The 25,975-nt window shown below is 28.8% G+C and overlaps 1 protein-coding gene across 1 annotated transcript; it reads right to left on the minus strand.

Moving 5' to 3' along the window:
* Positions 1–2,752: 2,752 nt before the first annotated feature.
* Positions 2,753–8,559, minus strand: CYP715A1 (cytochrome P450, family 715, subfamily A, polypeptide 1). Its single transcript, XM_039021919.2, has 4 exons — positions 8,148–8,559; positions 6,708–6,937; positions 4,505–5,122; positions 2,753–3,466 (listed from the first exon to the last, which is right to left on the minus strand). Exons 1-4 carry the CDS (start codon positions 8,452–8,454, stop codon positions 3,032–3,034), a joined length of 1,590 nt encoding a protein of 529 aa, XP_038877847.1. The 5' UTR covers positions 8,455–8,559; the 3' UTR covers positions 2,753–3,031.
* Positions 8,560–25,975: the final 17,416 nt, after the last annotated feature.

The raw sequence follows: 25,975 nt of genomic DNA on the forward strand, positions 1-25,975 counted from the left end.
ATATTGCATCATATGCAACATATAAACCATAGTTCTTTTTCTATTTTATAGTATTTAATATAAATCATATTTATATTAATTCCTTCAATTTAATAATGTATCAAATACATCATATCAATTATATTACATATAACTAAATCAATTTAATTATATCATATATAATCAAATTTCTCTTGTTAATTTGAACACTTCAAACTAACCCAAAATCTGATTCTCAACTTGAACCCATTGAGCTACCAAAAGGACTTTATTGACCTGTAGCTTGAAGCTCCAACGGTATATGAATAACTGACTAAACTCTTTAATCACGATATCCACCATCCGTTAACTGTCGATCACTCTACTAAAGACTGACAGCTGCACTATTCACACTACAGATATATTTCTGTGTCCATATAACCTTCAACAGTACGATGACCCTTCATAAATCGCTCGTAAGTACAGCTGGGCCAATTTACTGTTTTGTCCCTGTAGTTACATCTAACTCCTTAAGTACCACTGATTCCTCTAATGAATAACAAGTCATAGTCCCACTATGACTGAGTCCTCTCTTCCCAAAAGAGGGTGTGACTACTAAGTTCAAGACCCGGAATCAGCCCTTAAGGAAGCAATTTATTTACTCACCCTTGCTTTGGGGAATGAGTGAATTTCGTCTTGTGTAGCTGAGTTCCTAGCTCCCCAATCAGGTGAATCCCCAAAATGGTAGGCTTTTTGAGTTGGCAATCTGGTCACTCTCACCCATACAAATCAAAGAACCGCCCTCGTAAGTAAGAGTTCCCAACTCACTAAGGATTAAGGTCATGTCACCTACAGTCATTCTAGTGAAATGTAAGTCTCAATTATCAACAATGTTATATAAAGAGACTAATCATTTCGTGGTCCAGTCTTATATAAACTCTTTATATAGGATATCTCCACTCGCATGTCTCCACATAATGGTCAGGATCAAACCATTTGTAGAACTTTACAATACTTGTAATATCTACAAAGTGGATCATATCTGTAGTGTCATCAGGATAAGGTATCCCTCCTTTATCCATCTACTACAGACTATTTAGGTTATTACTTAAGGCATGATTCACTTGTATGTCTTCACATACATGCTTAAGTTACATAAAATAACTACGGATCTTAGTTTATTGGATTGAGTAAATGTTTATAAAATAATACTTATTTTATTATAACAATATGTTTACAAACTACCAGACTACCAAGAGATTTAAGACACCAATCCCAACAAAGGTAAATACGTTGGTAAAATTTTTTAACATTTAGTGGCATTGATTAATACGATACAAACTGTTTTAGTGACGCTAGTGTAAATTTCGTTGTTAAAAAGGATATTTTGGGACATAATTTTAAAGCGTTACTATAACTTAGCTTTTAGCAACAAAAATGGTCTACATCGCTAAAATTTTGTCACTGAAAATGAATTTTCTTGTAGTGCAACTCCATTTTAGCTAAATAACTACTCATTTTTATATGTTTTTCGTGTTCTTTCCAACCATGCTTATAAATTGGGCAAAATATTAAAGCACCTTTACGTTTATAAATGACTTCAGAAAGTTTAAACTTAGATCATTTTTGGTATGTGAAGTTTTGTTAATATAAGAATGTGGAAAGAATATATGAATGAATAATTTTTATATATTAACTTGAGATTTACATAGGGAATTTATAGAAAAGACGATAACTTAATTATAGTCTAAATACATAAATTAAGGCCTAAATATCTCAACAAAGAAGAAACACTTAGGAGAAACTCAAAATTTAAAGATGAAATGAGAAGTGATTCATTTTAAAGTGAGAGTAAAGTGGGTATTTCACATCTTCAAAGACCAAAAAAACATGTTTTCAAAAATTGAGGTAAAGTATATAGAAGCTTTTAGATTTTGGATTAGTTTGGACAATTTTTCAATGAGGTAAAAAAAACTAGTTTTTAAAAAAGAGGTTTGTTTTGAAAGGAAAAAAGGGTTAAAAATATAAATCCCATATAATACATAACAAAAAATTGAAAAAATAAAAAGAATATATATATAAAGTTTAAGAATTTTTTTTTTTTTTTTTTTTTTTAAAAAAAAAGGAAGAAGATAATGTTGCTTTCAGCAAAAAGAAAAAAAGAGGATAATGTTTTCTCTTTCCCCTACTTTGTCATTTATATCCCGACACTTGCAAGTGGTCTGTTTTTATTTTATCAATTCCTAAAAACACATCAGGATGGAACTAATTTAATTATTAATTTCATTGATTATTAATATCATCTTTACTTTTTCAAAATGATTGCAGATAAAATAAATTAGACAGTTTTAAATATTTATAAATAATATTTTATTGTCTATCTACTATAGAGACTACTATTTGTATATATATATGTAATAATTTACATATAGACTGTGATTTTTTTTTGCTATTATTTATAAATATTTTTAACAGTTTTATCATTTAAAATAATTTATTTATACAAAATTAGTGAAATCTATTAATAAAAATTTGTATTATTAAATTATAGTTTTATAAACACACATTTAACAATAATCTGATAATATATTATCAGGTTTTGTTTAATAAATATCCATATGGAAATATTTAATTCAGAGTTCTTAATTCATGTTCAATTTTGAGATTTTTAAAATTTTAAAGAAAAACATAAATCTAAAAATATTACTCTTTGTTATTACTATTATTTTTTTTTACAAGGAGTGAGGAATTTAAGATAGAGAGATAACATATTGGAAAGAAAATTGTGTAATAATGACGAAGAGAAGAAAAATAATGGATATAAAATTCAGAAAGAAATATATTACAATACAAATATATAGTCTCATATTCTCATTAAGGTCATAAAACCTAATGTTAAATGACCAATAATTAGATGAAGACATTTTATTATAGCACATATCTTTGAATCATAGACTGTAAAGTAAAGAAAAAATAGGAAAAAAGAAAAAAAGAAGTTAGAAGTTGGAATCCTCTGACCTCCAAATGTTACGTTGAACTAAATAATAGAAATATAGGTGAGACGTGAAAAAAGTTAAGGGTGAAGAGGGGTAAGAATGAGAGGAATGCCATGGGTGGGTCTTAGAGAGAGTAGAATAGCAGGAGAATGAGAATAAGAAGGAGAAAGAGAGAGTGAAAAGGTAGAAAGAATTAGTGTTAGGACAATCTTATACTCCGTAGAAGATAAGTTTCTACCAATGCACATTCTCCCTCCAAAACCAAATGGCAAATATCCCATCTTGTGGTTGCACCCGCCATGAATGGTGTCGTGTTGGAACCTCTCGGGTTTGAACTCGTTAACGTCGTCGCCCCATAGGGTCGGGTCGTGATGCATCGCGACGATGTCTATCCATATGTTGGTCCCTTTTGGGATTTTCATGTCCCCTAAATCAATGTCTCCTTTTGCTTGTCTTTGTATGTTTGGGGCTGAGGGGTATAGCCTAAGTACCTCATTCCACACCCATCCCATCTGCATCCACACATTCTTATCATTATTTTTCATATTTATGAAAATTTAATAAAAGTTTATGTATTTTCATGTTCGTGTAAAAAATAACTCTATCTAATAGATTCCAAACTGTTAGTTTTTTTTTTTTTTTTTTTTTTTTTTTTTTTTTTTTTTTTTTTTTTTTAAAATAAATCCATGATATATTCAAAAGTTTTAAAAAGTAGCATGAGTTGAAATTTTCAATTTGATGTCTAAGTAATCGGTATTAAAAAGAAAAAAAATTGAATCGGTCAATGAAATGTTAGACTTTTGATTGAAAATTTAGAGACTTATTATTGAAGATAAAAGTAAAGGATTAGAACTCTTTTTAAAATTCAAATATCAAATAAAAATAATTTTTTAGAACAAAATATATACATAAATAAATTTGAAATTTAAAAAGAACAATTTGATAGTCATTTTGTTTTTAATTTTCCGTTTTCGATACTTATTCTTCTCTTCTTAATTTACACTATCCCTTAAAAGACATTTGAGTTGTTAGTCAAAATCTAAAAATAAAAACAAATTTTTAAAATTTTGACTTGATTTTTGAAAATATAGACAAAAATAGAAAACATAATATAGAAATTTAGAAATAAAAGTTTAATTTTCAAAAAAAATAAAAAATAAAATAAAATGACTACCAAACTAGACTTAAACTTTCACTTTAATTTTAATCGTCTGTTTGAAAAAAAAAATCAAAATATGAATTTAAATCTTGTAATTCGAAATCCAACAATGGGTTTTTAATTTTTTTTCTTGATTTTAAAATAAATATATATCTCAATTTTTGTATATAGAAGGTAACTCAAAAAAAAAAATTAGCAAGTTGACACATCAATAAAAACTCCTATTTTTTTAAAAGAAAAAAAAAATATATTTTTTTTACTGGATAAATGAAATGGTTGCACCTAATCGTGCTATCGACCCATTTTCAATGAGTTGTGTTATAAACATAAAATCATTGTTTTCTTGCATAGTTGAAAGTTAATGGAAAAAAAGTGAAAATATGTAGAAAACCTTTTTGAGAGCAGAAAGCATGGAGAAATCAATATCTTTATCTCCGATCACTTCTTTAATCTCCTCTCTTAAAATCTTTTGCCATTCCGGTCGCGTCGCCAGCAGCAGCAACGTCCAGCTGATGGCGAGCGCCGTCGTCTCATGTCCTCCGAAGAAGAAAGTCTTACACTCGTCCACCACTTCTCTCGGCGTCAGAGCGGCGCCGCCCTTGTACTTGTTACTTTGACTCTGAATCAAGCGGCTAAGCAAATCGGAATCGGAATCAGAACCGGAGGAGATGAGTTTCCTGTGAGATATGATGGAAAAGAAAAGGCGGTCGATTTGAGCACCGAGTCTCTTGGCGGCTAGGGTTCGGCCCGGGTACAGAAACAGACTGCTGAATGGGACACCCACGTAGCTGCTGTTCGAGAACAGAGTCAATTGAAGAGCTCTCAGGCTGTTCAACGCCTCTTCGCCGCCGCCGCCACTTGAAATTCCGAAGCTTGCTTTTGCGATTATGTCGCCGGCGGTTGCTGTGATTTCTCTCTCCACGTCTATTTCCGATTGCCCGGAGTTTACGAGGCTTCTCCACTCTTTTACCATTTTCGTGGTGGACTCCAACATGAACTTTGTCATTGCCTGAAATTTAAATTATGTTCTTAGACAAAATACTAGAAAAATGGATATCTCAATTAGTTGACACATATTCATCATATAAATCATTAAAGAAAAGCACATTATCCTTAACTCTCCGAAACTTATTATTGTTATTATTATTTTATTAAAAAAATTATTTTAAAGGACAAAATTATTTAAAAATATTTATAAATATAATAAAATGTTATCGTCTATCTACGGTAGAGTATGATAGACTACTATCTATAACTATCATGACACAAATAGTAATCTATCACAGTCTATATCGATCTATCACAGATAGACTGTGATATTTTTTTTATATTTATAGATATTTTAGTTTATTTTTCTGTCTTCGAAAACAACTCTTATTATTATTTGATTATTATTTATTTTTAATGTCGATGTTGTTTTTCTTTCATTGATAAGATTTTATATATCATTCACGAATTTTTATAACAGAAAAGGAGATCAATATAATTCATATCAATATAATTTATGTTTTTTATCCATGACTTTTTAGTATAGTCTTTATTTTTGGTCTTAGATTTCAATGATTAATTTTCTTGCTTTTTTCATTAAATATTAACTTTGATGTTAATTATAATTACTTTTTGCTAACAAGAGCGTAACTCAATTGACATAGTGTTTATATTATCAATCTCGTGGTCTGAGGTTCAATTTCCTCACCTCACACTTTAAATACAACCCCTTACCAAAAAAATTACTCTTTACTAATTTTTTGCCACTATTAAAATTAATTAGAAATTTTCACATCATAATTTTTTAAAATTAATTAATTGAATGTATATTGAAAATCAAAAGTGAGTTTTAGGATCCGTTTGGATTGATTTCTAAGTGTTTATAAACATTTTTTTTTTGTACTTAAACACTTATTTAAATACTTAAAAATTCAATCCATATCTTTAGTTTATTGACGAAACTCGAAGATAAAATTATAAAATATTGAAATCTAGAGAACAAAATGAAAATTAAAAGAAAAAAAAATGTAACATTTTCAAAAAAAAAAATGAAAGTCAATTAAACTCTAAATAGAGTTTATTTCTATCATTGAAAACTATAAACCAAATGAAAATATTAACCTGAAAAAAAGTAAAAATTTTGGAACGAAATGGGTATTTAAAAAAATAACAATAACAATAAGAAAGTAGAAAGTTTGTTTTTTAATATATAAACTATTTTATTACGAGAAAGAGACAAATCAATCTTATCAACCAAACCATCAACTAATCATCTAATTTATTTGGTCATTAAAGATATTGGTCCAAATAGATTGATGTCATACCCCCACCAACGGTTGCTTGTCTGTTTTCACATTATATATTAATAAACAAATAAAATTTGTCTTTTGCCAAAAAAGATATAATAATCATAAAGATAATAACAATAATTATTATATTTCTTACTGCCTAATTTCATAATAATACTACAACTTTAACGAGTTTGAATTTAGAGTATAAACAAAACGTAAAATTATTGTGCAATAGATAGGTATTTTGGCAAACATGTACAGACCTGATTCGTTACGAAAACTTAAATTAAGAGTGAAAAATGTAAGTTAAATTACCTTCAAATTGGTGGGGTTGAAGGCGGGAGTGAGGATATGGCGATGGCGGATCCAATCATCGCCTTCGGTCATGACGAGGCCATCGCCGAACATCGGTTCTCGGTCGTTTCTGAAGACAGCTGGCTTCCCCCAACTCTTCCCCATCACAGCTTCAGATATCTTCTTCACAAGCTGTGGATCTGCTATGTACAAAAATGGCTCTGTCCCCAACCAATACACAAACTTCTTCCCTGTCGTAATAACAAAAAAAAAAAAAAAAAAAAAAAATCATTCTTACGCTGCATTTCTAATAATTCTCTTACTAGTATTTCTGTAGTAAAATAATTAACAAGTTTATTCCAATTTCCGAATGCATTGTAATATTAAAATTAGCTAAAAATTTAGAAGTATTAAACTAGGTAATTGAGTAATTTGCTGCTTCCATGTGCATTTAAGTGACTTTCTATTGTGCCGTATTTTTGCTGGCTTTTATTTATTTAAAATCAATATAAATACGCCAATTAAAAAGTTGGTATATAATTGAGGTAATAATTAGGCTACACTTTAATCCCATGTATCCCATTGTCCTTGCATGATAAAAAAAACAAAATAAAAATAATTTATTTTATTTTATTTTTAATTCTGTTGCATGGTAGATTTTTATTGGTGCGTTTGCGCATGCTGCTCCAAGGTTTTTTTTTTCTTCTGTGATAGGATGAGAGATACTTGAATGCATATTAAAATATATACCAATATGTATGCATCTCACTTTCATCACACATCAAATGAAGTAATCATAATTTGTTACATGGCAAATTATGATTGGGCAATTTAGTAGGATGGGTAAGTATAGTTTCGTTACATGGGTGGAGGAATCGAACCTCAAACTTCTAGGTCGATAGTATGAACACTATGCCAGTTAAGCTACACTCTTGTTGGCTATGGATTGTATTATTATTTATACTCTTAGTACTTTACTTTATTAGGGTGTAAGTATATATTTACTATTTAGAAAAGATCCAATTATTATTATCTAAAAGAAAAGAAACAAAAATACTAAATTTCAATCTACAAAAAAAGAAATAGGTAAAATTCTAATTTGAGATAAACAAAAATTACCAATTCAAAACAAAAATCGAAAATAATTTTTTTTTTAAAAAAAACCCAAGAATAAGGAAAATGGCCAATTGAATCCAAAACTAAAAACCAAACCAACATGGAGCAAAACCAATCAAATATAAACTATTGGTTTTGTCCTTTATTGGATATCGATTTGGTTCTCTATTTTATAAAACCAATCAGTTTGGTTTGGATTTTAGTTGACCCCAAAATCGAGAAAATGGAATCTATTACTATAAAAAAAAAAGTTTGTGCATCAAAGAATCATAAAAGTAACAAAAGACCATTGCTATTTAAAAAAGTCAAATATATATAAGAAAGAGGGATTTTGTTTGATTTTACCATAAGAATTCTGCCATTGAGCAAAGTGAGGGAAGATAGTTGAATGAATATCATGGGAGAGATTATTTGAAGAAGCAAGGGATGATCCGCCATTAATGGCTGCAGCAGCTTTGATTATCTTCTTCATCTCTGTAATGTTTCCAAGAGGGAAAGTAGGAGAGGGACCTTCAAATCCATTTCTCTTCAAATTTTTATGAGCCAAAATTGGCAAAATCCACCATGAAACCACCACTTTTCCAAAAAAAACCATAATCGTACCCCTAATCGCCCACATGATTAACATAACCAACACACAAATCAACTCCATTTTCTATTAAAATTTAAAAACTTTTTTATGTTAAAGAAAACAAAATGAGAGAGTTGTGTTTTAATTTTGTGTATGTTTATGTATGGATATACACAATATATAGTTGAAAGTTGTGGCGTTGGGTCTAGGGTTTATATAGGAAAAAAGAGGGGAGAGATGGGTCCGGTGGGAATAATAATTGTGGGAATATTTGACTTTCCACTGATGAATATATAAATATATTAAATTGCATATATAATTTAGTAAATAAAAATTTGTTGTACTGTGTGAATGTATTTGACAAATTTTTATTTGTTTTCAATGTGAATATGGAAAATATTGATGTTGCTATATTGGAGAGAATAATGCAACAAAAAATAGACTACAGAAACCTCTGTTTTAAACATACATTTGATCTTTGAGGATTGAATCTTCACTATCGCGTGTTGATTATTTTCTTTTTTTATAAAAAAGATAAGGTTGAGATGAACATTATATTGTCCCATTTTTTACATTTTTTTAGTTTTAAAATCTTTCTATTTGACTGAGAAATGCATCAAAATGATATTCCTTTTTCTTAAAAAAAAAAAAAAAAGGAAAAAAATACATTGTAGAGGGAATTCTTTAAGTTAATTTTATAAGATTGTTTTTAATGTTAGATTATGTGACTAAATCTTGACTCATTAATTTTATAACATAACAATTAATAAATCCCAATAATTAAAACTAAAATGAACTACATTTTTTCTCTCTCCAAGCAGAAAAAAAAATCTTCTTTTCTCTCTCTAATGTCCAGCCCCTCCCTCTGCTTTCTATCTTCCTTTTTGGAATTTGATTTGGATTTTAAAATATAAATAAACCAAATAATTTAGATGAAAGTAAAATTATTTTTTCTCTCCTTTTTTCGGCAAAAATAGATGAGTAAAATTCTAGAGAAATTATTTTAAATAAAAAAAATAAAAATATTTTGAAATATAATAAAATGATAAAATGACAAATTAAATTCTTTTTTGTCATTTTACTATATTTATAAATAAATTGGCTATTTCGCTATATACAAAAAGAATCCAAAATTGCTACTACATACCATGAATGCAAAATTTTGGGTTAGTACTATGAATACAAAAGTTTGGGTTACAATCATAATTAGTATAGCTTAACCAACATCAAATATGTATAATAACCTCAAAATTAGAGGTCGATCCTCAATCCCATATATTATAAAAAAAAAAAATGCATTACACTATTAAATTGAACAATTTTATATTATGTTGTTATTAATTTTAGAAAAAGAACGACAAATGGTTATATAATTGACCTAATAATTAATTAAGCTTCATTAGATACCTATTTGTTTATTTATTTATTTATTCAATTTTTTTAATTTTAGAAAATTATGTTTAGAAGCACTATCCTATAAGCTTCTATTATTGTTATCCACAACCTTCTAAATTTCGTTGAGTAACTATTTAATTTTTTATTTTTTATTCTTAAAAAATTAAGTTTATAGATATTATTTCAATTTCTAAATTTTTTCATTTATATCTTCTTTTTACCAATTGTCTAAAAAACAAGTAAAATTTTGAGAACTAAAAAAAGTAACTTTTAAAAACTTGTTTTTGTTTTTTAAATTTGACTAAGAATTTAATCATTGTACTTGAGAAAGATGCAAATCATTGTAAGAAATTAGAAAGAAATAGACTTAATTTTTAAAAACAAAAACAAAAAATAAAATGGTTACTAAATAAGATTCTAATATTTTAAAAATTCAACTAAGTTTTGAAAACTAGAACAAAGTGGTTTCCAAATTTTATTTTTATTATTAAAGAAAAACCTAGCCATTCAAATGTTAAAATTTCAATATGAAAATCATAGTTGAAAGTCTTAAATAAAAAATATATAAATATTTAAAAAAAAAAAAAACAACTAAAAACAAAATAAGCTAAGTTGATATTTTAGGCAGTGGTATGGACGTTTCTGATATTGTCGGTGCATGAACAGCCTATGTTGTTTAGTGAATGTTTAAAATGTTTTGTTTTTGGTGTCTCTAAAATTGTTTTCATTTTGGATACTCAATTTGATGTTTTTTTTTTCTTTTTTATTTTTTTAAAGTGTCATTTTCGGTTCTTTTTATGTTCAATTAATTAAAAAAACACACACAAAAACATCCTGACCCTACAGACCCAACTTTAATTATTTGGGTAATTAGGTCATGGGTGCATTTTATTTATATATTATTCTTGTTATTAGATGAATCATTGTAAATGGATAATGAATTATCGACTTTTTGGATGGAAAGCAAGCGTTTTATCTACATTTTTGTTATTGATTTTGATTTTTTTTTTCCTTTTCGATCAACAAATTGCAGGATGAAGACATAATAATTGCCTTTTGAGAAGATAATGGATGTTTTATTTACTGTGTTATATTCAAATTGACTTTTAAAAAATGATAAAATGTATTTTATCTCTACTGTATTATATTCGAATTAACGATGAATTGGATTTATTTAAGTTGGCCGTTTGTGCAAAAACGATATCTTTATATATTTTATCAGAGCCCACACACTCTTGATATTCTCACCTTACCCTAAGGAGAATACACATGAAACTTTTATGGTGGCGGCCATCTTGGATCGTGATTGTTCGTGATCGAAGAGGAAGAAATTCGTGAAGAACGGTTCTTCAAGGGTAAGTTTTTTAATTTTTCAAACTCTTATTTCTCTTTTCTTCATCTTTTATGCATGCTGTAATTTTTTGTGATAATGCATAATGTTCTCTGTAATTTTATTGTTCCATAAAAAATAAAGAATTGGGCCAATCCCCACCTCCACAATGGAACTTCACCGTTCCCTCATAAGGTGTAGTCTTTTCGTGTATTGTTCTATGTGAGTTAAAGAATTCATTAAAGTCATCTGAGTCGAATTCAATTCCCTATCACTACGAAGTCTTTCAACCTTTCGGTTATACTAATTTTCTACTTCAGTTATAAACTATTTAAAAGTATCAAACACATCACTTTTATTTTTCAATAAGTATAGAAAGGTTGGAGAAATCATGAATAAAAATAATAAAATATCTTTTATTGTTCCTAGTCAAGATGCCATTAAATTCACATAAGTCAAAATGAATTAAATCTAGAGGCTTATATTCCCTAAGTACAAATTTATGCGAAGTCTTAGTTATTTTACCCTGACTACAATACTCGCATTTATCAAATTGATTCGTGGATAACTTAGGTATCATTTCTAGCTTAATCATGTTACAAATTAATCTCTTATTAACATGACAAAGTCTAGCATGCCAAACATTTAAAGAACACAACATATAAATAGAAGATTTTATTTTATTTATATCAAGGTTTAATTTGAACATGCCCTCGGTTGCATAACCCTTCCTTACAAATAAATTATTCTTAGTAAGGGTATATAAATTTGCCTCTTTTGTTTGGGTAAATTTGGCCTTGTTGAGAAGATAGCCCGAGACCAAGTTCTTTCTGATCTTTAGAGTGTGCAGAACATCCTTCAAGGTGAGAGTTTTCCCTAAGGTAAACTTTAGCTCCACCTCCTCATTTCCAACAACGTACTTTGAGTGGTGATCCCCCAACATAATGTCTTTATCCTTAGTTTCAATATAAGTTTTAAAGAGACTAAGGTCATGACAGACATGACATGTAGCGTCAATGTCTATCCACCACCCCTCAGATTCACCTATCATATTTACTTTTGTGATCATGGCTACTAACAGATCTTTTATCAGGTTAGCCTAACCAACAGGACGGTGTCTGTTCCTATAATTCTTAGCCCTGTGTCCAGGTTTATTACAATTAAAGCTAAGGAACTGTACCGTTTCTCTCGAGGAGGGTTTCTGCTTCTTATGATTGTTCTAATTGTTGAAACCACAGTTCTGACCTTTCCTCTTGGTTCCTTTGGACTTTTGGTCAGGCTTTATCACGGCAAAGGATTTCCTAGGAACAATGTTCACCTCCTCCTTCTGGTCCTGCTTCAGGCCCTTCTCCTCAATCCTCTGTCAGGTGATCAGACTCTCCAAAGAAAACTCATTGGTCTTATGCTTCAAGGTGTTCTTGAAATCCTTCCACAAAGGAGGTAATTTATCAATAATAATGACAACTTAGTATTACTCATTTAGGGGCTTACCTTCACTTATTCTTTCATGGGCTATTTTCTGTAGTTTATGGGGTTGGGTGTCCACAGATTTGTCATCCGTCATCTGGAACTTTAAGTAATGGCTGATGACATATTTTTTCGAACTAATCTCCTCGGTGTCATACTTTTCTGCAAGGCATCCCACATATCTTTTGTTGTCTTCATTCTACTGTAATAATCATACGAATCGTCAGTCAAATCATTTAAAATAATTTTTTTTGCATAAGAAATCCCTTTCTTCCCAATCAACGGCTTCTTTTATTTGTTGTTCAGTTGGATCTTCTTTTGAGACAGTTGGCTTCTTTGTAGTACAAACGTCGGCAAACTTCTTGACTGTGAGGAAAAGTAGCATCTTTTACTTCCACCATTTGAAGTTTGCTCCTTCGAACCGAAATGGACAATTGAGATCAAATGTCATAATGTTGTTCTGATTTGTAAGGGCCATTGTAGTAATGGCAAGTGAAAAATGTCTTAAAATTGTTGGAACAGCTACCTCCGTTGGGCAGAAAACGGTTACAAACGAATGGTGTCTAAAGTAAAAAATAAAAAATAAAAAAAAAATTGCAAAACAGAAAATCGGTTATAGGCTGAGTTACGGAGCTTGCTCTCTTTAAACGTTTTGCGGCTCTACCCCTTGTGCAAGTAATTCAAAAAATTTCCACGTCGTCCCTAGGATAAAACAACCCAGAAAAATGAAAGTTGTCTCGATCGAAGTGTACTGGAACCGACCGAAATACTCACAATCAGTAGCTTCTTTTATCTGTTGTTCAGTCGGATCGTTTTTCAGGACAGTTGACTTCCCCATAGTACAAACGTCGGCAACCTTCTTGACTGTGAGGAAAAACAACATATTATGCTTCCACCATTTGATGTTCGCTCCTTCGAACCGAAATGGACAGTTAAGGTCGAATGTCATAATGTCATTCTGATTTGTAAGGACCATAGCAATAATGGTAGATAAAAAACGTCTTAAAATTGTTGTAACAACTACCTCCGGTGGGCAGAAAACGGTTGCAAATGAACGGCGTTTAACTTAAAAAAAACCTACAAAGCAGAAAATCGGCTATAGGCTGAGTCACGGAGCTCGCTCTTTTTAAGTTGTACAAGCAATTCAAAAAATTGTCATGCCATCCCCAGGATAAAACAACTTAGAAAAATGAAATTTGTTTCGATTGGACCTACACCGAAACCGACCGGAATACTCACAATCAGTAGCTTCTTTTATTTGTTGTTTAGTTGGATCTTTTTTAGGACAGTTGGCTTCTCCGTAGTATAAACATCGGCAACCTTCTTGACTGTGAGGAAAACCAACATATTCTGTTTCCACTATTTGAAGTTCGCTCCTTCGAATCGGAATGGACGGTTGAGGTCGGATGTCATAATGTCGTTCTGATTTATAAGGGCCATGCAGTAATGGCAGATGAAAAACGTATTAAAATTGTTGGGACAGTTACCTTCGGTGGGCAGAAAACGGTTGCAAACGAACGACATCTAATATAAAAAAAAAACTACAAAATAGAAAATCGGTTATAGGTTGAGTCGCGGAGCTCGTTCTCATTAAAACGTTTTGCGGCTCTACCCCTTGTGCAAGTAGTTCAAAAAAATTTCATGCCATCCCCAAGATAAAACAGCCCAGAAAAATGAGATCTATCTCGATCGGAGCTATACCAGAACCGATCGGAATACTCACACCCTTCAATATGTAAATTGCACGTAAGAGTATAGGAAAGAATAGATAGAAGTAAGCAGAGAAGAGAGGAGAAAATTTTTGTTTGTTCAGAATGAAGGAATTTGGCGTATTTATAGCCCTTGAAGGCCAACGGTTATGCAAAACCGATGGGGAGAGGGACGCGTGCAATCACCGAACATGCACGAAGGCCACTTACACGGGAAGTTCCAAGGACCACATAAAAGGCGAACGACTGAAATTTTTATTTATTTTTAAAATTTGGATTGGTTGGGTTGGGTTGTCGGATTATAACTTATTTTTTTCTTATTAATTTTAAATACGTAAATTTATTTACAGCACATTACTAATAACTAAAATCTCATAAAATTTAAATGTTAAAAACCAAATATATATGATATTTATTACAAACTTTAAACAAATACAAACATCATAGCAATTTTAAAACAAAAATATTAAAAAATCATAAATCCATTAACTCAAGGTAGGCAAACTTTAAACAAAAAGAAATATATTTATGGAAAATTTTCCTTTTCAGTAATTTTTTTTAGCAAAAAAAATAAAAAAATAAAAAAATTTCAATATTGGAAGGATAATTAGAGTATTTGACATATTATATAAAAAATTTATAATTATTTCGTGGCAGACATATATGTAAATATTGAAATTTTTAATATTTCTTTAATATCCGATCTTTTTTCTATCCATTTATGGAAAGATGTCCCTTTTTTTTAGTAGATTTCTCACTAACACATTTGATTTTTTAAGAAAAAAACTACCACATTTGTTAAGTTAAAAAATAAAATATACATTTAACATGAATATTATTGAAGATATTTCTTGTGAGTACAATTCACATATAACGCCAAGTTTAGAAAGGTATATAAATGAATCAAGACCACATTCGAATATGAAAGATTTGAAGGATATTTAAGGATTGAAAGTTATAATTTTTTTTAACAAGGCACATATTCCTTTTCGGTAGTTCAATCATAAAAACTCCAAAATTTAACGAGTACACGTGGACTCAAAATTTTTCTGATCCTAAAAGCCTATGAAATATTCTATACCACCGTTAAAAAAAAAAAAAAAAAAAAATCTTTTTCTTAGGGTTGTGATTAATTGAATCAATTTTATAGTTTATATTATTTTTTCTATAATATTCAATGAATCATGACATAACAAAAACATGTCACATTTTCATTAAAATAAAGTAATAAAGTAATAAAAGCAACATAAATCATTTGCGAAATAAAGGCAAATAAAAATTGATTCAGATAAAATAAGAATATGTTATAATTTAAAATAAACAATTAATCACATGCATGAAACATGAGCAACTACCTAGCCACCATATAACAGCAAGTGGCTCTCATGTCGTATAACGGTCAACCCTTCGGTCAGTTGACTGGTGCAAAGTCCAGGTGGACGGCGAAGATGAACTCTATAATAAGATATAGAAATTATGGATCTCTAATTTAATTTTGATTTTACTTTTTAAAGACTTTCAAAGTGTATCAACTTCAATGAGTTAAAAATTCCTTTTTCTCTTCTAAGATTTATAAATGGGGCTTGCTGACTCAGCTCGGTTGAAAATTTACGGATAAAATCATGAGATTTTTTATTTTATTTTATTTTATTTATTTATTAGGATAATAGGACCATGAGATTCATGATATTTCAAAAAAAAATATATATATATATAGTAGGGTCGTTTTTTTTTAATAAAAATATTGGAGATATAAGTCTATGACGTAAAAATTGACTTGGTCTCATGTATTTTGCACATAAGTTATCATGAGGTTATTTGAGTCTTTTTCAAAATATTTTCTCGTACTTTCGTCAAATCATGTGTTTTTTTAATATGTTGTTATAGAGATTTATGCATATCTTTAATTTTGATTTTTCATTATGTTTTTCTCATTTTCTACCGTCCAAAAAATAGTAATATATATATATATATATATGAATGAGTTGATAAAAATAAATGATCTACATTTATACCTAGAACATGTTAACCTCTTTAAAATGATTTGCATGTGGTCAAGTTACAAGATAAAAAATATGAAATGCTTATTTTGGATGAAAATAAATTTTAGAAATATTTAAAATGGTAAATGAAGAAAGTGAATATTTTTGAGAACTTACTAGTTTTCAATCAACATGATTAAAATGCATCATTAAAACATGTACGATAATTTTTCAAATAAAATAACAATTCGAATGTAAATACTTAAAAGGTTAAAGTAAAACATTTCATGTTATAATATAATATACTATAGTATTGTAGGTAACAATATTTAAAAAGATGTGCGCAAATGATAGAGAGGAAAGTGTTTTGGCACTAGATGTTGCTTTTAAAAAAAATGTTCCATTCATGGCGGTAAGTACTTTTAGGATAAATGTCAAAATTAAATAAAGTACAAAGCAATTTAATCTTTCAAAATTAAAGAGGGAAGATGAGTATTAATTCAAAATCTAGAGAAGTAATTAATCTCTTTTTTTTTTTTTTTTGGTTACATTAAGACTTTAGTCTTCAAATTTTACATTTTATTATTTTAAGTCTCTAGATTAAAAAGTATTTAACAGATTTAAAACTTTTAGTTTTATATTAAATAGATCTGTAAACTTAAAAAATGTTAAATTGTTATAAACTTTTAATTTTTATATCTAATGTCTTAAAACATATTCAAAATTTTTAAAATCAATAATTTTATTATTCATTAAATTGAATTGTATATTCTACTAATTTATTAAATTTTCAATTTGGTGTTTAATAGGTATATAAATTTTAAAAATGTTCGTCAAAAGACCTTTAGGAATTTTTTAAAGTTTAATGGCTTCTAGAATTAATTTTAAAAATGGGATTCTTTGCAAATATATTTGCAAAAAGCAAGTTGGCTGGAAATTATTTGAAAATAGAGCAGGTTTTTTAAGTCTATCGTAAAGACTGAATTCATATGCACGTGCCACGTGGAAAGCCCTCAGTTCAATGACTTTTTTTTACTTTTTTATTTTATTTTTTCTTTACCAACTTCAGAATTTTTTTACTGCTACCCTATTAACTCTTCCAACACAAATTTTTTTAACCTCACATCCCAAACCCTCATTTTCTTTTTTTTTTTTTAATTTTATTTGAATTTGTCTAGGAATTTTTTAGAAAAATATTGGATATTACTTGAAGAGAAAAGATCTTCAAAGATAATGTATCTTGAACCATTTTCTTGCATCAAGCATGTTGTAATTTATTTTGAATGCATATCTTGTATGTTTACTATAAATTATATTTTTGATAATTAATGGAATTTGGACGATCCGTTTCCGCTCAGGGATCTCCTTCAATACAAGTTCCTTCATAGGTTATATTGTATTTGATACAATATGAAAACTATAGGTTATGTGTTATATTTGATATAACATATAAATTATATGTTATGTGTTATAAATTATGTGTTATAAGTTATAAATTATGTGTTATAGGTTATTTGATATAACATAATTTATAGGTTATAAATTATGTGTTATATTTACTATAAATTATATTTTCAATAATTAATGGAATTTGGACGATCCGCTTTCGCTCAAGGATTTCCTTCAATACGAGTTCCTTCAATAGGTTATATTGTATTTGATACAATACGAAAACTATAGGTTATGTGTTATATTTGATATAACATATAGTTATATATACATTTAATGGGTTCCAAGTGAGCTGCTAATTATTAATTAAATTTATTTAATTTTAATTTTAATTTAACTTCAAAATTAAAGGGATGGAGTTGTAACTCCCTTCCCCTTAATTTTCTCTCATTAAATGTGTAGGGAGTGGTTGTTCAATTTCCACATTTTCATCTTCTCACAGAAAAGGTCTTTGTGAGTTTTTTTACTCGATATATAATCTCCCTACAAGAAATTTCCTTCCACTAAAAATCTCTCTCCCTCTTCCCAGAAGATAGGAGAGCTCACACCTCCTATTAATTCTCAACTCCGTAAGAAGAATACATGAGGTTCACTTTGGTGATGGCCACTTGGTTTTGTTGGAATATTTTGGAAGATCAAGTTTCAAGGAGAGTTTGTGACCGGCTCGAGGGACTACATGAAGAAGTGGTTCTTCAAGGGTAAGTTAATCCCTAACCCTTTTCTCTTTATTTTATTAAAAAGCATGCTGTAAATTTTCTATTTATGTATAATTGTATGTTTACTGTATTTAATTCTCTGAAAATTGAAATTGGGAATGATCCTGTTTTCGTTGCGGACCTCACAGTACCTTTACTTATATCATATATAATTAATTTCCTCAATTAAGTTGAATTATTCAAATTAATCCAAAATGAATTAGATTCTCATAAATCTCAATTGAGCTACCAAATGGACCTTATGAACCTATAGATTGAAGTTCCAATGATACTTGATTAATTAATTAAACTCTTTAATTAAATTAACCAACTTTCATTAACTGTCGGTCACTCCATTAAAGATCAACAGTTGCACTTTTTTGCATTACATATATATTTATGTGTCCAGTGGATATAATCAATCAACGGTGTGTTGACCTTTCACAAATTACTCATAAGTACAGTTGGGCCAAAATTACCGTTTTTCCCTTGTAGTTACATCTAACTCCTTAAGTAACATCAATTCCTTTAATGAATAATAAGTTATAGTCCAACTATAACCAAACCCCTCCCAAGCCAAGAGAGGGTGTGACACCACATTATTCAAACCTCAAAATCAACCTTTAAGGGAGCAATTTCTCTACTTACTCTAACTATAGAGAAGGAGTGGATTTCTTCTTGTGAAGTTGCGTTCCCTGTTCCTCAATCAGACGAATCCCCAAAATGGTAGGCATATTAAGTCGATAATACAGGCCACTCTCACCCATGCAGATCAAAGAACCGCCTTCATAGGTAAGAGTTCACAAGTCACTCAGGATTCAGGTCAAGTCATATATGGTCATCCTAGTGAAATGTAAGTCTCTTCTATCGACGATGTTATATAGAGAGACTATTCATTGCGTGGTCAAGTCTTATACAAACTCTTCGTATAGCACACCCTCGCTCATATGTCTCCACCTGAATTATCAGGATTAAATCATTTGTAGCACTTTACAACAATTATAACAACTATAAAGCGGGTTATATTTGTAATGTCACCAGGATAAGGTATTCAGCCTTATCCATCTACTACAAATCGTTTAGGTTATCACTTAAACATGATCCACCTATATGTCTCCACATACATGTATAAGTTATAGAAGATAACATTGGATCTTAGTTTATTGATTTTGTGGGTTAATGCTACTAAAATATCAAATAAAATACCTCTTATTTTATTAGATAAATAAATTGTTTGTACAATACAATTACAAACTACAAGACCCACGAGATTTAGAACATTAACTCCAACATTGAAAACTTAAACCAAACATGCCCTTAGTTAAATTCTAAAAGTAAAAACTATTTTTCTTTGTGTTATGGGTGATTTTGGACTAAATAATATAATTGACATAAAATAGAGAGAGAAGTAACGAGGCCGAGAAAATAATAAGAGTTAGTTTGTGTCAAGTCCCAAATCAACATGCTCGACAAGGTCGAGACCAAGCCTAGCGAAATAGCTAATGGGGCATGTCACGTGCATGCTCCAACCTAAAACATCAGTCTAGAAGCAAAATAGACCTAGGCGAAGATGTTTGATGACTTATAGAAATACATGTTATTGTTCTCTCAAAGTTGGAATAATTAGGATCTTTAGTGATATAAACGCATTCGTTATAAAGAAAAACGCAAGAAATTCCATACATGTAGTAAACTCATACGAAAGTATCTTTTTTAGTAAAAAGCTACTTCACTAATGCATTTCAACGCAGGAATCAAAGAAATTTACCAACATAAGGGTATGCGTCCGAGAATATTCGACGCATGAAGGATACATTGGCTCATGCATTTCATATCAAATCATCACTTGCAGTCATGGTGGCAGCGTCTGAGCATTTAAGAAGTAGCAAACTGCTATTCCAAGATATGAAATTTAATGCAAGTCCAATCATCAAGTTGTTGGAATTTGCCTATAAAAGGAGAAGCCACCTTCAGAATAAAAAATTAGACACCTTAGAGCCAAAAGTTAGAAACTTTCTTCAGCACCAGTAGATAAACTCTGTCATTTGCAAGCAAAAAGTAGGAGAGAAAACACCATTTCACCCTTAATCAAGAGGTACGGTTGTAGAGAAGCTTGAGAAAGATATCTTCTTCAACTCTTCAGCCACGTTGGTTGTAGCAAGCATTAAAAACAAGCCAAAGAGGACAAGAGATTGAACTTGCAGCTTGACTCTTCTTTTTACACTTCATTTCTATTCACCGTTTCATTTCATTAAGCTGAAATTGTTTGTATAAACACTTGTTATCTTTAATTCAATCTCATCTTTGGCCATATATCATTTCTCCATCTGTTTACCTTCGACATGTGTGTGTTTGTAAATTTTCTGACTTAATGAAAGTATGAAATTTATAGCTTAAATCTCCATGCTTAGTTGATTAAAGTGATTAAGTAGTTAAGTCACTCGAGAGAGCAATTTAACTATTGAGCGCATTAAGTCAGGGCGTGAAGTCTAGAGATATAGTTGCTCACGTCTTTTGCCTGTTCTTTATGACCAACGCATGCACCCTAGAGATAGAATTACATGTGGTTTTCGCATCGAGAGATATTGAACTTAGCATGAACTGAAGAATATAATTTCCAATGCATAGCACATTCATTTGGATTTTAAACAACCATCTGTATCATCTCCATCTCATCTTCATTGTGCTCACATAGGCTTGCTAAACTTGCTAGGAAATCAACACATACTACTTACATTTAGAACCATTCATCCATAAATCTCTTTCTCCTTATGAAATTCTATTTCTTCTTGTGTGTGTGCAATTAGCTTAGTGTAAATAAACAACATTTTTTAAGTTAAATAGGAAACATCTACATTAGATCAAAAACAAGGTCTACGTTAGAACATTCTATAATCCCTCCGTTCGACCCTGGACTTACCAGGAACTTAAGTTAGATTTATACTTGGTCTAACTTGAGAGAACTTTTACGCATTCGCAAGGTGTGAATGCATCTACTATCAACGCATCGTTTAATTTTCTTTCCAAAAGAGAAATCAATCCGTCAACCAATTCCATCCCTTATAATTATTTATCACCATTCTCCTTCATCATTTTAAGCACTTTTAGAATCAAAATCACGGGGCAAACAATGCTCAGCCTCGATGGAAGTCGAAGAAGTCCTTAGCCAAACACAAAACAGGGTATGCCCCTCGGCCTAATACATTGAAGGATTTTTAAAGTGACTTTGAAGTCCTGTTGGGACAACCTAGGTTAACCACTTCTATAACCACTTCCATATTGAGCTTAGATTTTGAAACTCAATATGGTTAAATATTGTACATTTAGAGTTTTTTTTTTTTCTTAAGATTTTAACATTACATTCATTGAACTCATTTCTTATCATAGTTCAAGTATAAAAAGATTAGTATTTTTTAATTATTTCATTTAAGATTAATTGGAATAAGCATAAGTTATGAAGTGAATAATAAAATTGGTCAACTAAACGTCATTGGGTTTTAATGGGTTAAAAGATGATAACAATATAGAAATTTGAGATATTCACGGAAAAATTAAGTAAATTTTGTGTGAGCGTAAAATTGCTTTTAAAACAAAAATAATTTCAAAATCCAAAATTGAACTATGATATGAAATGAGTTCAATGAAATAATTAAAAGATCACTATTATTTTATGCTTAAAATATGATATCAAATAAGTTCTCAATTTATAGCCTTAAACTTGGGGCGTTTTATCAATTTAAAATTAAACCTTAAATTTGAGAGTTGAATAAATTTAAATCCCAAACTAATAATTATATCAATCTAAACCTTGAGTTTTCATAATATCCAAATAAAACACAATGAAAATTTTAAATGGATACACTTATAAAAATTCAAAATTCAAATTGATATACTTAAATGAAAGCTCAATGTTTAAATTGATACAATTATTAGTTTGAGACCTCTAAAATGAAAGTTTAAATGGACACTATTATTAATTTAGGGTTTAAATTGATACAACCCCTACAATTCAAGGATATAACTTGATTATTTGCCCTTCATGACAATGAAATCTAAAAAAAAAAAAAAAATTAGACTCTAAATCAACATAGTTAACCACATTGATTTCAAAATCTAAGCTTTAAATATAAAATACATGCATTGAATCTAAAATAATCTTAATAAGATCATTCAAAATAGGTTTTGAAACCTTTCTAATGTTATACATAATATCCACGATTTTTTTAAAAAAGAAAATATATTCCTAGACAATTTTTTTTAAAAAAATAAAATGAAAATGAAAATTTGATATGAGAGGTTAAAAAAAATTGTGTTAGAAGAGTTAATAGGGTAGCTCTATTTTATCAAGGGGGAGAGATTAAAAAAAATAAAGAAAAAAACGCTGAAATGGGTAAAAAAAAAAAAAAAAAAAAAAAAATAGCGAGAAAAAATTTCTAGCTCACTTATTTTTTGCAAATATTTCTGCAAACTACCCAATTTTTATACTTAATGCTTAGGCACTTCTTAAAATTTACGAGTCTCTTTGGTACAAACTTAAAAATTAAAAAACTAAACTTATAATTTGACCTAAAATTTTTAAAAAAATTTAGACTAATGATAAGTTTGGTTTAATTTTGAAAAATAAGTTGGTTTAAAAAAATTTGAAGTGTTTGACCACTACTCAAAATAGTTTTTGAGACACTTTCAAACGTTATTTTAAACCCTTTTTTTATATCAAAAGGGTTTTAAAAAATGATTTTTTGAAAAACATCTTTTCCTTTAGTTGAGTTAAATGAGTACTAAAAAAAATACGAAACTCATTGAGAGAAACTTAAAAATTTAACCTAAAGAAAGTAAGTTTGAAATGTTGTTATGGTACTTATCACTATCAAAAGAGAAGGAGGCATGTCTTTGAAAACAGTATTGGAGAATTGTTAGCAGCTAATGTTTACTAAAGATTAATTGGTTTGAACTTTGAACAAAGAAAAAAAAGAGTTGAATATGTGTTAAGAAGTTCATGTTAAAGGTGGGTATAGTAACCCTTTAATTTTAAAGAAAGTATAATTTGAAGTTTGTTTATGGGTCAACCAAAAATCTTGTGTCAGTCAAAAGTATTATTTGTAGCAAAGTTAAATGCTCAAAGGTCTTATAGTTTGACATAGCTGACTTTGGAGGTCAATAAACAATCATTCTCAAAATAATGTATTTTTCCGTCCATTTTTTTCTTTTTTTCTTTTTTCAAAATAAATAGACTGCAAAGGGGGAATTAACTTTCTCGTCCTATCTAATGTATTTTCCTTATGCCAAAAAAAAGGAAGAAAAAACAAAAAACCACTTTTGTTTTCTACATTTTATGTGAGTTTTCAAAAACTCAAGTTTTCAAACCTACAAAATGTAGGATTTTTTTGTTTGAAATTTGTTTTCTTTTAAAAAAAAAAATTGACTAAGAATTTAAATCTTTTATTTAAGGAAAGAGAAAAAAAATTATGAGAAAATAAGAATTTTTAAAATCAAATAATTATCAATGAGATTTTAGTTTTGTAGTTTCAAATTTATAATAATTTAATCTCTAATTTATAATGAATATAGCTCAATTAGTATAGTGTTTAACCAGCAGTAAGAGGTTGAATTCCCTCCACCCAATGTATTGTAAAAAAATCATGAAAAATTAAATGTTTTTTTAAAAAAAAAATTATGCTACTTAATTTTTGTTATTTATAAACACGATTTCCCCAATAACCAACATATAATATAAGATTTCTCATTAAATCTTATATTTCATGATAAAAACCTAAATCATTATAATTTTCAAAATACTAAGACTTTGTTTGGTATAATCTGATTTTAGTTTTAGTTTTTGAAAATTGTATTTGTTTTCTTACAATATCTCCTTCATAGTTTTCATATTCTCCACATAACCATTTGAATTCTTAGCCAATTTACAAAGACAATAATAAATTTTTCAAATCTATTTTTTAGACCTTGTTTGGTAACCATTTCAATTTTTTATTTTTGGTTTATGAAAATTAAGTCTATTTCTCTCCATTTCTTACCATGATTTGCATCTTTCTTAAATAAAACGGTTGAATTCTTAGCCAAATTCTAAAAGTAAAAACAAGTTCTTAAAAATTATACCCTATTTGGCAGCTATTTCGTTTTTTAATTTTTTGTTTTTGAAAATTAAGCCTACAAACGTTCTTCCACCTCAAATTTTTTTTCTTTGTTACATACATTTTACCAACAATTTAAAAAAAAAAAAAAAAAAAGACAAATTTTGAAAACTAAAAAAAAAAAAAAAAAAAAAAAAAACCTGTTTTTGTTTCTAGAATTTGGCTAAGAATTCAACTATTGTATTTAAGATATAGGCAAATCATAGTAAAGAATGAGAAGAAAATAGTCTTAATTTTGAAAAACTAGAAATAAAAAAATTGAAATAGTTACCAAACGCGGCTTGCATTTTTTAGTTATCAAAGTTTAGCTTAGTTTTTTAAAACATTCGTAAAAAGTAGATAAAAAAACAAGAAATTAAAGATGAAGTGGGTATTTATAGACTTATTTTTAAAAAAAAACCTAAAAACCAAAATCAAATGGTTACCAAACGATACCTTAATTTTCAAATTTTGTTTTTTATTTTGAAAATACTCATAAAATATAGACAACAAAATATATAAACCAATAGATGAAAGTTGTGTTTTTAGGCTTAATTTTTAAAAATCAAAATTCAAAAATAAAATAGTTACCAAACAGAGCATAAATTGTTACATATCGAAGTCGAAAGACTAAGACCCCGTTTGATAACCATTTGGTTTTTTATTTTTGTTTTTAAAAATTAAGCTTATAGACACTACTTCTACCTCTAAATTTTTTCATTTATTATATACTTTTTACCGATGGTTTAGAAAACCAAGCCAAATTTTGAAAATTTTAAAAAGTAGCTTTTAAAATTTGTCTTTGTGTTTGGAAGTTTTCTAAAAATTCAACTATGATACTTAAGAAAGATGCAAAATATTATAAGAAATTGAGAGTAAACTTAATTTTCAAAAGTTAAAATAAAATCAAAATGATTATTAAAGGACCTAAATTATTATAAATTAAAAGTATAAAAACTATGTGTCACAAATCAAAGTTGAACTAAATCAATGTGCATGAGAGTTCAAAGCCTAGAAGTATTTTTATTCAATAAATTATTAAGTTAATCGTCATTATTTCCATTGAAAAACAGAGTTATGATCTAAAAATAATAATAAGAGTAAATGGTAAAAATCACTCCTAAAATATGGGAGAAGTTGCAATTATATCCTTAAATTTTCAATTTTAAAAATTAAGCCCTCAAACTTATACAAGTGTTAAAATTAGACCTAATTGTATAAATTTGAGAGTTCAATTTTCTAATCATTTTTTGGTCTAATTTATATAATTATTGTAAGCTTGAGAGTCCAATTTTAACACTTTTAGAAGTTAAGGGATCCAATTTTTATAATGGAAAGTTTAATAGTGCAATTGCAACTACCACCATTCTTCAAGAGTGGTTTTTGCAATTTGCCCTAATAATAATTATTATTATTTTGGATGAAATTCCTTTAAAATCTATGCCTC

This window comes from Benincasa hispida, chromosome 1, assembly GCF_027475165.1.
Source record: "Benincasa hispida cultivar pf3 chromosome 1, pf3_genome.v1.1, whole genome shotgun sequence".
NCBI classification, from domain to species: domain Eukaryota; kingdom Viridiplantae; phylum Streptophyta; class Magnoliopsida; order Cucurbitales; family Cucurbitaceae; genus Benincasa; species Benincasa hispida.